Consider the following 15,978-nt stretch of genomic DNA (forward strand, 5'->3'; position numbering starts at 1 on the left):
GGTTGTTAGAAATAGTTAAATCTGTGTTATTTCCTTATTGGTTTAATGGGTAATTATGTGGAATTAAAAGAATAAAAAAATAAAAAAAATAGGAAATTAGGAAGGGGGTTTGGAGAAAGGAGAGGCATGGTGATGTGGACTGTTAATTGAGATATGATAAACATCCGATGAGGAAGTCGAATTTTTGGATCTGATCCGATCTAATGTGTTTTTTTTTTAAGTTAATAAATTATTAAAAGAAAATTAAAATATAACAATTTAAATAAAAAAATATATGTATATTATATGCATTTATATAAATAAATAAATAACATACATATTGGATTGGGTTTTTTCGGATTGAATAGGGAGTGATTTAAATTCGATCCAATTTTTGATCAGATCCTATTATCCATTCTGATATAATTCAAAGATTTGAGATGGGGTTATCCGTTATCCAAGTCCGAGAATATATATATATATATGACCGGACTTTGAATCGATCTAATTGCACCCCTATCATTAAGGCCCCTTTAATATAATAAAACAGAGGTTTTATGTAAGTTTTAAGTTGGGAAATGGTGTTAAATAGATTCCAATCTGATGTCAGAGATGTTCCCGAGAGGTCGCCAGTTGGGGTCAAAATCTACACATAACAGTAACACACTTTGTGTGGGCATTACATTACAGTATTACACAGCTTCTGCCGACAGGCGACAGATGACAAGATTAGTTGAAGGGGGATTTTAACGAAACTTTGGCTATGTTGAAGGGAGTAGCTGCCCCCTCCCCCTGTATAACACAGCCATCAACTCAAGTGCAGATAGCAGATATAAAGTGGAGATGCAGCAGGGAGCAGCTCGTGTGGGTCTGATGATGATGAAGGCACCTTATTTCTACGTACGCATGGAAGAAGGAAAGACCGAAAGGGTTGGGTGCATGAAGTGGTGTGATCGATGACTTCATATTTAAAGGATGCTTGCACCTGCACGTTTGGGGTGGGCTCCACTCCATCCATCTGAGTAGTGAGTACGACCACCACGGCCACGGCCCTCTCCACATTTGGGGCTCCCCTCTCTCAGTACTCAGTAGAACTACTTTTCCCTTTTGAGAGACAGAGAGAGAGAGAGTGTGTGTCCTCCTCTAAACATAAAAAGGAAGGACCTGTTTTTGCTTGTGTATGAGCAGCAGTAGATCTTTCTATGCTAAATTTTTGGGGAGAATAAAAACCCAGAAAGAATTGCAGGCAGTGACTTCACATGGAAAAGGATGTTACAGACAATGGTGGGTGTGATAATTAACCGCTCTACTCTATAATCTATATAATGTTGCTCCCTTCTTATTTTCACGCTTCTATGCCCAACATCATAAGTGCTTATGCAATTATTTATGCATCCTCCATCCTTTTCTTTCCCCCTCCATGAACAAACTTACAGCAGTGTGTGATTTGGGTTATTTGCATCAATTTATCTTTCTCTATTTGTTTTTAAACTATCAGGCTCGAGCTCGATTCGAATTAGAAACTTGAGCTTGAGCTTAGAAGCCGAGTTCGACCATCTTTGATTGCAGCCCCCTAGCAGCTGAGATGCTGAGCTGAGGTTTCCCTCAATTGGAGAGAGAGTGACATTCTTGTAATTTGTAAAAGAGAGAGAGAGAGAGAGTTGATAGGAGAGAGTGGTATTTTTGTAATTTGAAAGAAAAAAAAACAAAAGATAGAGAGAGAATTGGTAGGAGAGACTGGCATTCTTATAATTTGAAAGAAAAAAAAAGCAAAAGAAAGAGTTGGTAGAGAGTGGCATTCTTGTAATTTCTATGGAAAAAGACAATAAATACTGTTAGATTCCATTTCCCTCATCCTTAGGCCTTCTTACCTACACATTTCAGCTTAATATATTTGTATAGATAGTAGTGTGGTTTAGATCAATTTATCTAGTCCAACATCATAAGTCTTTGTGTAATCTCCCTAGGTGGACCTAGGGTTGTTTATGGAACTGTGGTTTTGAGTTGGATCTGTCCAAATCAAAATCAGCTTGGACGGATTGGATGGACCAATAATACATATCGAATTGTACTAGTCTAGACCTAATGGTCCATCCGTAATGGATTTATATTGGATTGAGTTAGATTGAACCAATATCTGATCTATTGATAGAAGATAAGAGTACAAGTGCTAGTGGGCCAGATTTGGGTTCATCGGATTGAATTGGACCAGGTCAATCTACAATGGACTTGTACTACAGTGGATTGAATAAACATGTCCGATTTATCTAGCGAAGGGGGCCCTGCATTGCAGGGGCTCGCTCATAAACTATCAGGCTCGAGCTCGATTCGAATTAGAGACTTAAGTTTGAATTCAAGCTCAACTCGAGTCGAAAGCTCAGAAGTTTGAGCACAGTTACCTTTGATTGCAGGTTTTTCAAGCAGCCGAGGTCTCGCTCAATTGTCGAGGTGCCAAATCGAGATCTTCCTCAGCTGCTGAAGTGTCGAGTTGAGGTTTCCCTAGCAGGCGAGGTTTCGAGCTAAGGTCTCCCTTAGTTGAAAAGTTGTCGAGCTGAGGTCTCCCTCAGTTGTCAAGGTGCTGAGCTGAGATCTCCCTCAGTGATTGAGGTGTCGACCCGAGGTCTCCCTTAGTGGTTGAGGTGTCATCGAGCTCGAGCTTGATTTGAATTAGAGACTTGAGCTTGAGCTCAAAAGTTCGAGCTCAGCTCGACTCAAACTCGACTACCTTTGACTGCAGGTCCTGATGAGAATGAAAATTATTATATTTTTATCCCTTAATATTTAGTCTTTTATATTTATTTAGTTCCTAAATGGACTCATTATTCTTATATTTTGATTTAGGACACGAAAGGAGGTGTTAAGTGAAAAGCAAGGCTAATCGGGTAATTCTGGATAGTTTCGGCACTACGTCGTAATTTGGGCATAACTATCTCATTCGGACTCCGATTAGATGATTCAAGATGCGTTAGAAAGATAAGGAAAATTTCTATAACTTTCATGTTTTGAGTTTTGATAGATACGGACTGCATCGAGGTCAAAATCGGGCCCAAATTATCTGCAACCGCACTGTTGACGCGCTGGAGCCATTCCTTAGCCTGCAAGTTTTCATTTGGGAATTCACCACTCTCCCACTTACACGAGAACTTGGTTTTTGAACCCTTTCTTGATGAGTCAGACTTGGAGACTATTATCTAGAGAAATTTTAGGAGATTTTATAGGCTTCTCTTGGAGGCTGAAGAGGAAAGGTATAAAAAGAAAAGGAAAAGAGACGATTAGGGTTCGAACCCCTGGAAGAAAATTGGAGAAGAAGGACTACTAGAGGGAAGAGAAGGCTACTGGATGCGAACTGAAGAAGGATCACAGCAAGGAGATCGAAGTTTGATGCCAAGATTCATAAGTTGTCTTCTTCTTTGGTTCTGCATTGGTAACCTAGATTCGATTAGGGTTTCTTGAGGTTTCTCTATTGAATCTTTCTTATTTCTTTCTTTTATGCGAACCATGATGAGTTTTAATTCTGATTTGTAATTAATTTTTAGCAGATCCGATTGAGTGTGATTTTTTCTTGGGATTCTTGATTAGGGTTTTGATTTATAGAACAATCTTGGCCGAATTGTTCTTGCATCTTGGATTACTTGAACTGCTTGAGAAAGAGTTAGGTAATTAGATCATCTAATAAGAAACGAACTAAATGCACCTTAGAGATAAGTTGCATGGTTCGGTTGGCAATCATTCATACCTGAATTGATGACCTGGGAATTTTGTGTTCTTAATGCATCTATGGTGATTCAATTTCTAATAGAGATATAGGAATTGTCATCGTAGATAGGGTGGGCTGCGCTCGAGAGAGGCTGCTCATAAATTAGGGTTTCGCCAACCCAAGACCAAATTCACTTCGGTTGGACAACTTAAAGATTTGATTGCTGAATCAGTTCTATTAATTCTTGTATGTAGTGACTCTTCTTATCATTAAGAGTGGTTTGATCCGAAAGTAATTAGGGTAGTTTGCTTGTTCTTGATTATATCATGAGGGGCTAGGTTTTTATTGTTAGGGACTAATGTTTGATCATGCATTGAATTTCATTCATTAATAAAACTGATGCAGTTCTTGTTATATTGTGTTATTTGAGCTGATTACGTGTCATTGGCTGATCACCAATGAATCATTCCTTGATCGAGATTATTCATTGAGAGATGACAATTGAGGTGGAACTAATAACACTTATTCGACCAATAATTAGGTAGAGATATCAATTGTTGGTAGGATTTCCGTATAGGTGTACTGATAGCTTGTGTTTATGCAAAGAGGATTTTGATTAAAAGAATGAGAATTCATTTATCGCAATTCCATTTAATTGAACATAGGTTTAGCTAATCGACTCTTGAGAAAGATCAACTAGTGCTTTTAAGAAACACCTTGGAATATAACAACCCTTGTGAGATTTTATTGATGTTGAATCTTGATGATTGTGATAGGATTATCTAGCAACTTTGTTATTGACTTTGTTCAAGGTACGTGTTTTTGTCATTTAATTTCCTTGATTAGTAGCGCTAGTTTGAATTCCTAAATCGCAAACCAAATTGATTATTGCTTTAAACAAGTTGAGAAGAAATTAATAGGTGGCTAAATAATTCATTCCTTGTGGGAACGATTCTGAACTCTCTACTATATTACTTGCACGACTCCGTACTCTTGCGGATAGTTGACAGGTCCCCTAGTAGCCGAGATGCCGAGTTGAGGTCTCCCGCAATTGGAGAGAGAGTGGCACTCTTATAATTTATAAGGAGAGAGAGAGATGGCATTTTTGTAATTTGTAAGAACGAGAGAGAGAGAGTTGGTAGGAGAGAGTGGCATTCTTGTAATTTCTATGAAAAAACAAAAAATACTATTAGATTCCATTTCTCTCATCCTCAAACCTTCTTAGGTACACATTTCAGCTTAATATATTTATATGGATATAGATAATAGTGTGATTTAGATCAATTTATCTTGTCCAACATCATAAGTCTTTGTGTTATCTCCCTAGGTGGACCTAGGGTCGTCTATGGACCGATGGTTTTGAGTTGGATCTGTCCAAATCAAAATCAACTTGGATGGATTGGATGGACCAATAATACATATCGAATTGGACCAGTCCAAACCTAATGGTCCATCCGTAATGGATTTATATTGGATTGAGTCAGATTGAACCAATATCTGATCTATTGATAAAAGATAAGAATATAGGTGCCAGTGGACCTGATTTGGGTTCATCGGATTGAATTGGACCAGGTCAATTTGCAATGGACTTGTATTAGAGTGGATCGAATAAACATGTCCAATTTATCTTGCACCATGCCCCTTTATGGGTATTGGGTAGGGGTACAACTTGAGTAAGCTCGGGTTGGTTTTTTTTCTTTTGTCAAAATTTGATTAGTTTGGCCCAGAGGCCCGAGTCCAAAGCAATGCAAAATGTTAGGGCTTGTTTAGTTTGGGGGAATAGGTGTTTGGAATCGGAATTGGAACGGGCGGAATCGAAATGCCATTCGCATTCTTGGTGGAATGGCATTCTCCCATTTGAGGGAATGGCCATCCCCGACCCTTCCTTGGGAATGAAATCCCATTTCAGTTGATTCCAATTACCATTCTGATTCCTGTCTGAATCAAATAGATTATGGGAATAGACCATTCCGATTCTGATTCCAACTATGAACCAAACTGACCCTTAGTTCAAGCCAATCCGACTTGCACCCCTTCTCATGGATCCCACCATGCATGCATGAAAGAATCGAAGAGTTGCATAAGTTCGTTGATCAGCCAAGGGTCCATATGGATAAGCTTTTTATTCTGAACTTTGGGCTATGGAAAACAAAATTGAGATACATAGAGGGTGTTTGGTTCTGTTTACGTTTATTGAATAAAAAACGTTTTGTACTTGTGTGGCTGCAAAATTGAGAAAAGCTATTAATTAATGTGGGCCTTTATGACACATGGGCGCTATTAGGAACCACATCAGCAAAGTGCCAATAAACGCCTACCCATTTCAGAAAGCTCCAAAATGAATCTTCTTAAAACGGGAGAGGCACATAGAAAACGATGTTTGCTTTTGCAAATATATACGTACGGAAACAATTAATGAGGCTTTTGCTGATGGGCACCTATGTGGCACCGTTTACTCAATAAATGTAAACGGAACCAAACACATAGATAGTAAGTGTTTTGGGGCATTTTAGTAAGAGTTACTTTCAAAAACATTATTTATGTGAAGCCAAAGCACTTTTTAAGCCCCAAATTACAAAACCTAAAATTTGAACTTTAAAAGCACAATCCCTGAAGATTATCCAAATGCAACCTAATTGTTTTAGTTACCAAAAACCATGGTTTTTAAAATTGACCCGGAGACCGAACCAGTCAAGGATCTGGTTACCAGGTCGAATGGTCGGTCCATTCTAACAAAAAAAAAATAAAAAAAATAAAAAAATGAAAACCGGTCAAAACCATTTGAACGATTCGAACGGTTCAAATGATTAACTGCCTGGATCAGCGATTTGCTGAACAAAATCAACGGTTTTTATGGAAAATATGATTTTGGGGAAAACCAGAACCGGTTCCCAGTTTTTCCAGTCCGACCGTCCAGTCCGGTCTGGTTTTGAAAACCATGCCAAAAACACTACTAAAGAAAGAGAATCCGCCGGGGACGCATAACAGAAATCTTCTTGCGGTGCTGGAATTAATTAACCTGGATTAATTTTCTTTCTATTATTCCTGCATGTAATTTTAAGCTTACCAGAAATGATTTCTGTTAGTAAACATATTGATGCAAAATCTTGGATTTCTTCATCCTACAAGTACAACAAATGAGATGAGAGTGAGATTCATGAAAAGGCGTATCTACTTATGTCTTATAACACTGTCTCAAAGATTAATTTACACGCTCTCGTTTTTCATTAACATTCCAGTTTTGGTGTTAATGTCTTCCAGCTGCTATATGTTTTGAAACCCAGACCAGAAGGAATAAAGGGTTACGTTTGACAACAATGAGGACTGACCTACGACCTACCTACCCATCTGATATTGGTGGGGGCTTCACCGCTTCAGGGCCATTTGCACTAACTCACTCTACCCGTCTCGTCATTCACGGAGACGGTGAGGTCTAATGAGGTTAGGTCTTGACTCTTGAGATCAGCCCGACGTCAAAATTTTCAAGTTGGGACCTACCTAGATTTATTATTGTTCTAATTTTTGGTAGATAAAAGAAGCATACGGATTACGGAAGTTGGGTTCATCTAACATTGACTCTTTATTATTACTGTTTCAGGATATTTTCCTTTTTCGGTAGGTAAGTTTAGGGGGCGTTTGGTTCGTCACAGAAAAGTAACTTTTAACTTTTCTAATGAAATAAATTGTAATACCAAATAAAATAAAATAAAAATTCGTATACTTATAACTATAGAGTAAACTATTAATCTGAACGAGAAGGGAGGTAAGTAAGCTCTAATAATATACATTTATTGAATATTTCTCTCCCCCCCAAATACAAGTTGAGAATTGAAGCTCTCTGTATTTTGGTCTGCAAATCAGAAAATGTAATAGCAAACACAAAACGACATTACAAAACATCACCAACAAACATAACCCTAATGTTTCAAGGATAAATACTAAATCATAAAATGTGATTGAACACCACCCACGTAGAAATCATGGTTCATACTCTTCCTGGCTCTCTTGGTACTGATCCTCCTGGTTCTGGTATCCTTCCATGGAGTTGTTGTACTCAAACCCATTCTCATTGTTGTTGCCATTGTAACCTCCATAGTTGTACGTGTTCCTGGAGGAGCCCAAACCCTCACTGCTTCCCTTCTGCCATCCGTATCCACTGGGATAAGAACTCTCCTTTTTCATATCGTAGAAGTACTTACCGCCCTCCAGGAACCGTGTGTCGCTCATTCCCTGCTGCTCGGTCGCATATCCATTGTTTCTGTACTTGTTGTTGTTATTGCTGTAGTGGTAGTTGTTGTTGTTGTTGAGGTAGCTTGTGTCTGCCAACCTTGCTCCGCCCATGGTTTGTTGCTGCTTGGTCTCGTAGCCATTGTTGTTGTTGTTGAGGTATTCTGTGCTTGTGAACCTTGTTCCTTCTAAGCCTACTTGTTGCTTGGTCTCATAGCCATTGTTTGTGCTGTAGAAGTTGTTGGGGTAGCGCTTGTTGAACTGCTTGTACTCGTAGTTTCCACCATTATTGTATTCACTGGTGGTGGTCTTCTCTGCTCGGAGGTTGCCAGTAGTGTAGTATGCATCATTGTCGGTGGTGGGTGGGAGCTGTCCTGAGCCATGACCGTAGAGGCCATACCCGTTTTCGCTCTCTGGGGTGAAGCTCGGCTCCTCGTCTTCTTTACTTGGAGTTTCTTCCTTCTTGGGGAGCTCAGTCTCCTTTCCATTGTTGCTGTTGTTCTTGTTGTTGTTGGTGGTGTAATGGGAGACCCGGTTAAAGAATTTGATTTCCCTGGCCTGAATTTGAACAGAGGAGATGAGGAAGAGTAGGAAAAGCAAGAAAAATTGCTTTGCAGGATCCATGAGTGAGTGGGAAGTATACGAGAGAAGAAGATGGTTTTGGTGGGCACCAAGTCTAGTGGGAAGTGTTGTGAAGCTTCTGATGATTCAATGTCCTTAAATAGAACCCAAAGTGAGAGAAGATGGTCTCATTTTTCTCTTTTCTTTTGAGACAAGAAGGAAATAGATGGCGAGAATGGGTGGTGATTGTGGTCCCTTGTGGCTATAGAAGGGCACTTTAGCAGAAACCCATTTAATTTTTCTATTATTGCTTTGATCTCAATCTTTCTACTTAATTAAGAGTGGGACATCTGACTCATGAGTTTGTTGTAGCCCAACAAAATCATGAAATCACTGAGTATCCATCCATCCACTAATCAAGACAAATAATACACTAATTGGTTGAATAATCACAACTCTGCAACCCCTAGTGAAATGATATCAAGAGTCAACTCGGCCGAGTTTTAGTTTTCAACACAATAGATATTAGTACAAATTGTGTGTGTTTCATGAAAAATCACTAAAGTGGAGATGGGAGGGTATATTGGAAAGTTTGGGTGGACCGGCCGGGTTGTTATGCGGGGATTGTGGAAGGTGGGGCAAGGACATAATAGCATTTAGTGCACGCTGCATGTGCTCTCTCTCAAGCTTGTCCCATTTGAAGGGCATCAGAGAGACCTAACCCTTTTGCTACCGAAATGCATCTCCAGTCAATTGACGACCTTTTTTAATTAAGAAATGGAGGTCCCATCCTACCCATTTAGCAGTTGGGTTGGTTGCACCCTGGGAGCTAGGGCAGTTCTCATTCCTCTCTGTACTGGGTCGGATTGTTGCCTTCTCTATCACGATCCAAATATCCAACTACCTGCCGTTGTAGATTAATTCCATCTCCCTTTCATGGGTATGGAGGGGCTTTAAATGTGATGGAGATATGCCCATGTGGCTACTGACCCATGGATGGATGGATTGGGGCTCAGGGGCTCAACCCATTTGTACTGGCCACAACTGGAAATTTGTGCATTAAGATCGTCCAATTACGTACATCAGTTAGATGATTGAATTATGGGTTGGGCATCTCCGGTGGTGATTCCTATGCTGGATTTATTTCATCAATGCTCCGAGCTGTAATTGCTTGGATTCTGGATCAGGATCATTAACTGTTTGATGTACTATCTGTACCTTCGGTAGAGAAATTAAAAGAAAAGATTGTGACGGGTTCAGATTCAGGACGTGGATAGGAAATATGCCCAAACCTAATCGAAAGTAAGGACTGATTGTCTGATTGGCGGGTCGGGTCAATCAGATTTAAGAGACCACATTATTGTCATTGAGCTGCAATCCATATTTCATAGGCTAAGGTCTGAAAAGGCAGGGTAGGAGTGTAGGAGAGTAGGAGAGAGCCCACTTTTTAGTAAAGAATGGTTTATGCCTTTTTTGCTTTGTCAACAACATACCCAATTAATTTAGGTGATGATTTTGTCAAACTTGGGTTGGGTCGTGGGTGTTTGATTCTTAGACACTTCTTTTCATTTTCTCTCCAATCTTCTCTTTTGATGCAACGTAGTTTGGTGGCGTGATGGGCGGCGAGATGTTGTCAAGTGTTAACGGCCAAAAGTCTAGCAAGTGTTGTCTGGTTTGACCTTAAGCCTAGACAAAAGGATAGGTTTCCTACTTTCCTTGCCGGTTGCTAGAAGGCCCACCAAGGTTTTGCCTATGATTGCTCAATTGCTCATTTGTGTTAGAGAAACTAGAGGGAGATTGAGCAAGCGGTACAAATCTCGGTACAAACAAGTGCATCCTATAATACAGGTGAGGGACCATTCACTCATACAATACTCTAGATGCGTGGTCTATGATGTATTATAATATGTATCTATGCTAAAGCGAAAGAAATTTTGCACAGCTAGGAGCATTGGTTCAAAGTATTGATACTCTCAATATGCCTGCATAGGGTGTTTTGATGCCTAATAACTTTTTCTTTTATTTTTTTTTTTCAAAATTGCTTCAAGGGTCGGTTTTAGGCCTGTCTACCCACTAAACTAAGAGAGTATATCTCTGCTCCACAACGCCCCACAGTACATTCCCGTCGTATATTAGGAATATCTTTCAATGATGACATCATTGATTATGATACTATCATTGGAAGATGTTCTCAATACATGGCGGGGATATACTGTGGGGCGGGACGTTGTGGGGCAGAAATGTAAACTCCTAAACTAGTGGTCAAATTTCGAATACCCCTTTAGGGGTTTTGCCTGCTGATAGTCATAATAGGGATAAATATCTGAATGCAAATGTGTAGCATGTATTAACACCCAATTAGGGATGGCAATAGAGCATATTCAGAGATAACTTTATAAATTCTAAACCCTCTCTGCCTCCCCAAACCTTTCTACTCGCACCCTCCTCTCCAAAACAAATTGACACAAATCCAAGATGCTAAATAGGCAAAACCACTAAGCCAGTTCACTGTTGGAAGTTGGGATGTGCTGCATTCATCATCATCATCATCGTCGTTGTCATCGTCATCTAAGCATTTATCCCAACTAGGGGTGCAATTTAGGCGAGATTGAAGCCCAATCCTGTGTCAAAACCTCAATCCTAACCTTAACGCAGCTCAATGAAATAGGATTGATCACACATATAACACATGCAAATCTTATTGTTACAGTAATATTTTACAATGAATCAATCACCTCCTCTTGTATATAAAAATCAATACATATATTATACATAAGAATACATGACAACAAATGTAATCTATGGTTTGGGTTGGATTGCCCAAGACATCAATCCTAAGCCAAACTTTCTATTGGGTTGCCATTTTCCAACACCAAGTGGGTTTCTATACTCGACCCAAAGTCCCAAACCCACCCATCTAGGGGGCTACTGGCCATTTGGCCAATATGCATGTTAAGAGCTATTAGTATTAAAACTTCATGTCAAGAAGAAACAAGTGGACAAATATCCATATCATCTACACACTTATGGGTTGAATGGGTTGGTTGGAGTCCCATCTACAATTGAAATGTACCTGGTACACATTCAGTGATGGTGTGATAGGTGGGAATGATTCTTTGTGAATGAATTAGATACGTGATTTACACTTGTACCTGTCTGTTTCCATTTACAAACACCTAAACCTTTAGCCCATGTGATGTTTTTTTTTTTTTTTCCTGAAAACCATAAGGGGTCATTTCTGGGTGCAATGGTTAAGTCATGGGCTGACAAAGGTGAGAATTCAGGGGTTCAAGTCTGAGACAACAAGGCCACTGGCATGTCTTTCTGGAGAACTAAAGACTTCATGCATACTGGCCAAAAGATATGGCACTAGATCAATGCATATTGGCCAAAAATGCTTTTGTCTTCACAAAAGGCTACTGCTTTTCTAATTAATTAGAACTGTAGTAGTTATTATTTCTTTCATTCTGAAGGATAAGAAAAGCGTCGCCCTTCATTTCTAGATCTATCTGCCTAGATCACGACGAACAATACCAAGAATAAACTCAGAGATCAACTGATCTTATACGCACTAAAATAACTAGCTCAAGAATTAAATCAATTGCAAAATATGCCTTTTCATGGATTAGGCTTCAACGTACATGAAGATGAGTGGTTCAGGATTCATCAAGGGGAAAGGGATTCCAAAGCAAAAGAGAAAACAACAAAACATTTGGAATCACAATAGGAATTAATGGGTGAATATTACTGCCCAGGCGTTTTCTTCTTAATCTCTTCCTGAAATACTCTCTCCTCTGTTCTTCACCCCACATGGAAGGAGAAACTTCAACGCCTTTGGCTAAGATCAGTGGCTGGGGCTGCTGAAAGGGGCACTTAGACCGCCAGGATGTCTCGGGAAACCCAAACCTAGAGACCCTCTTCCAGAAGAGAGAGAGGCCCCATTTTAGATGCAGAGAAGGGAAGGGGTTCCTCTGGTCTTTGTTGCAGAGAATAGGAGGGTAGTCCCAGTTGAGGTAGCAGGGGACCTGTGTGGAGATGAAGAACTGAGAGTGGAGAGATGGGTTGATCGTGGGGCTTGTTAGAACGTGGGTTAGGGCTTGGATTCTCTGCTCCCATCTTGCTTCCTCCATCGTTTCATCATCATCATCATCTCATACTCGCATCGTGTTTGTGAAAATCAGAAGAAGAGAGCTCCAAAATCTGAAGACTTGTGAAGTTGGAAGAAGATGAGGTTAAGTATTTTTTGGTACTCTTTTTTCATAGTTATCCTTACTCTTTACTTAATTGACTAACTATTATCTTTACTGTTTATATATTATCATAAAGTACCCCTAAATTTTGATTGTCTACGATTTCGTTTGGTGTTATTTTTCTGTCACACTCGGTTCATATGTGGCATCATGTGAGTGATATATTTTTAAAAATTCTTAAAATACCCTTTTAAAAATCAATACACTTATTCACAATGACACTTATATTCCGTGCATCATCGTCTCCGTCTCTGACTTTGATTCCCTGTCCATCTCCATCTCTCCTGCTTTGGCTCCAACTGTATTCCTGATCCAGTTCTCTGAGCTGTGGCATTCATTTTTTTTTAATGTATTAAGGAGACAAAATGCAAAACCAAAAAGTTGTAATAATTCTAAACAGGATGAAGAAGTCAGTGCAGCCCAACATCAAGATGTTAAAATCTTAAAATTAATAAAAAGAACTACCGAGAAAATAAACATTGGCCAGGGTGTGATGGAAATACCATGCCAATGATCACCTATCCATCCCTGGCACCAGCGACACAACCCCTCGACCTCCGGCCTCTCTCTCTCTTTCCCCTTCCTTCTCTCTCCCTGTTTCATCAAGTTGCAGCAGTGGTGGGAAATCACGGCAAATCATCAGAGGTGCCCATTCGTCCACCTAGTTACTAGTAGAAAATTATTTCATCATTCTCAGGTAGATTAAGCAAATTATTTGGTAAATCTACGAGTCATTCCATGATTTTCCAGGAGAAGCAGAGGGTTTTGAGCTCATGGCTAGGTTCTGCTATAATAATGGCAGAATAGATTTTGAAATGAATGCACAAATAAATAAAGAGAAAAAAAAGTAAAAACATATTGATATTTGCTTGCCTCAAAAAACCTTGGGGACAAAGTTCAAGGGTTTTCTTCTTCGATTAATGATTTTGTGCGTTTCGGCATCTGTTTATATTTTCTCACTCATTTCCAACAAAATCATTATTGATTTCATACCCAAATCTTTGGCTCTTGCCATCCGTAAGTTTATCTCAGTCTAAGTCCACTTTTGTTTCTCACATATACCCAAGGTGGTTTTCATTCTCTCTGATTCTTGGAAAAGAGTCGGTTCAAGCTATGGCTTTTAAATTGCTTTGCTAAATTTGTGGCAGATCTATTATTTCCTTTCTATGGATTTTGGAATATCCTATCCAGCTTAAGCTGTATAATTTTTGTGATCAAAAAATCATTTTTGAATTCAAAGCTCGTTGCACGATCTCAAAAGAGGTCCAGTGGTCGGAGAAATGGGGTTTTCAAAGCAGCTGAGATACCGGAGGTGAGGAACTTCCGGCTGTTGGTTTTTGCAGACCAGATGAAAAATGCCTGACATGCTTCCAACACTCTTGAAGATGAAGAAAACATGATTTCTCGTCTCTTCGTCGAAGGTTTTGGGGGAAACTTTGGTGATCTTCTCTGTAGCCCTCCCCCCATTCATATCTCCGTTCACATCAAGTGACCATTTTAAGGGATAGAGTCTGGATGTTAAGGTTTGTGAACAAACTTTGGTGAGCGTTACCTGTAAAGCCAACGCGGCTGCTGTCCACCCGGTGCGGGATCATTTCAATTGGATGCGGTGGGGAAGAGAGAGAGAGAGAATGACTTAAAAGCAAAATAGACATTTCCATTCACAGTAATTGTCTGGATAGTTTAAAAAATTTGCCCTTAAAATGGAAAATTAACAACGGGCAAGTACAACAGTAATTGGGTCATGGATTCATCATTCATGGTCATGGCCTCATGGGGTACGCAGAGTCAAGACAGGTGTATGGATCTGGGCCCCATGATGAAAGAATTTGGACCCACCATCGAAAGGTCCCAATTGAAAGAGGTGGAAGTCATCTGATGTCTTAATAGACCCATATTTTATCAGTGGCCAAAGTATTCTCCACCGCCAATAATCAGCCTTAGCAAACCTTACCAGTGATTATCCATCCTCGGTGATATGTGGGTTGAGGACAACCCCTTCATATCATTTATCTCTTTCTTTCCATGTGGTCTGGGGTCTCAGAAGAGCCCCAATATATTCTTTCCACCAGTCACCACTATCTATATCCAAGGACCCTTTTTAAAAATGAAGACCTTTGTACCCTCGGTGAATCAGCACCATTATTGGTGATTGCAGAGACTTTAATTAATATGCTCTCCCATGTTTCAATTTCCTTTGTGCCCTGATCATGTAATGTAATGGGTTATTCACTGTGTTGCTAAGTACGCTTCTTCTATTCATTGCTCCAGATTTCCGTCATTCATCCATTGTATCCAAAGAAAATTCTAGCGTTGAAAGAATAAAGTTGGAAAGCTTTGAAAAAAGTGAAGACCCCTGTAAAATTTTTAGCAATTAATCACTTGGGGAAAACTTAATACAAGGTAGAGCATAGTATAAAAAGGTTTAAGCCTTGAGGCCAAGTATACAGATTTTCATTTAAGGCATGAGGGTTAGGTCTTTGTTAGAATGGGGGTACATAGCTTGAGGCGTAGAAATGAGGAAGCCTTAATAACCATGGTTTTCAAAACTGGACCGGACTGGAGGATCGGACCGAAAAAATCAGGAATCGGTCAGGTGACCAGTTCCGGTTTTTCCCAAAACCGGATTTTTCATAAAAATCATTGATTTTGGTCAACAAACCGCTGACCTGGGAGGTTAACCTTTCGAACCGTTCGAACTATTAAAATGGTTTTGACTGTTTTTCATTTATTTATTTATTTTATTTTATTTATTTTTAATTTTTTTTGTCAAAACGGGCCGATCATTCAGTTTGAACAATCGGACCGTTCGACCTGGTAGCCGGACCCCTGACCGGTTCGATCTCCGGGTTGGTTTTAAAAACCATGTTAATAACCAATGATTAGTAAGTGATTTAGTATAAAAAATTTATTCATGTATTTTATAGTTAAAAATATATGAGAATAGCATTTTGGTAATTATAGGCCAAATAATAAGATTAAAATGAAAAGCCAATAGGACAAATCAGGTTTAAATTTCTCTGTAAAATTGTTATTTTTCTCATTTCCCTTATTAGTGAATATATTTTTTATTGTTTCTTTTTGTACGTATTAAATTAAGGCCATGTTGGGGAGTGCTTATGTTAAAAATAAGTGCTTATTCAAATAAGCACTTATTTATATTGGGTGTTTGGTGGGCTTTTTCTCCAATAAGCAATTGTGATTCTTTTGTCCTTCATTTTCTTTCAAATTTTCAAAATATTCAATCTAAAGTGAATGAATAAA

At 39.2% G+C, this 15,978-nt stretch overlaps 2 protein-coding genes across 2 annotated transcripts; both read right to left on the bottom strand.

The window, feature by feature from the left end:
* Positions 1-7,440: 7,440 nt before the first annotated feature.
* LOC104599468 (GATA zinc finger protein) lies at positions 7,441-8,609 on the bottom strand. Its single transcript, XM_010262021.3, has one exon. It carries the CDS (start codon positions 8,525-8,527, stop codon positions 7,655-7,657), a length of 873 nt encoding a protein of 290 aa, XP_010260323.1. The 5' UTR covers positions 8,528-8,609; the 3' UTR covers positions 7,441-7,654.
* A 3,432-nt stretch (positions 8,610-12,041) lies between these two features.
* LOC104599469 (uncharacterized) lies at positions 12,042-15,660 on the bottom strand. The gene has a single exon (XM_088886927.1). It carries the CDS (start codon positions 12,592-12,594, stop codon positions 12,121-12,123), a length of 474 nt encoding a protein of 157 aa, XP_088743053.1. The 5' UTR covers positions 12,595-15,660; the 3' UTR covers positions 12,042-12,120.
* Positions 15,661-15,978: the final 318 nt, after the last annotated feature.

Source organism: Nelumbo nucifera, chromosome 1 (assembly GCF_055504915.1).
Source record: "Nelumbo nucifera cultivar China Antique chromosome 1, China Antique-T2T, whole genome shotgun sequence".
In the NCBI taxonomy this organism is placed as follows: Eukaryota; Viridiplantae; Streptophyta; class Magnoliopsida; order Proteales; family Nelumbonaceae; genus Nelumbo; species Nelumbo nucifera.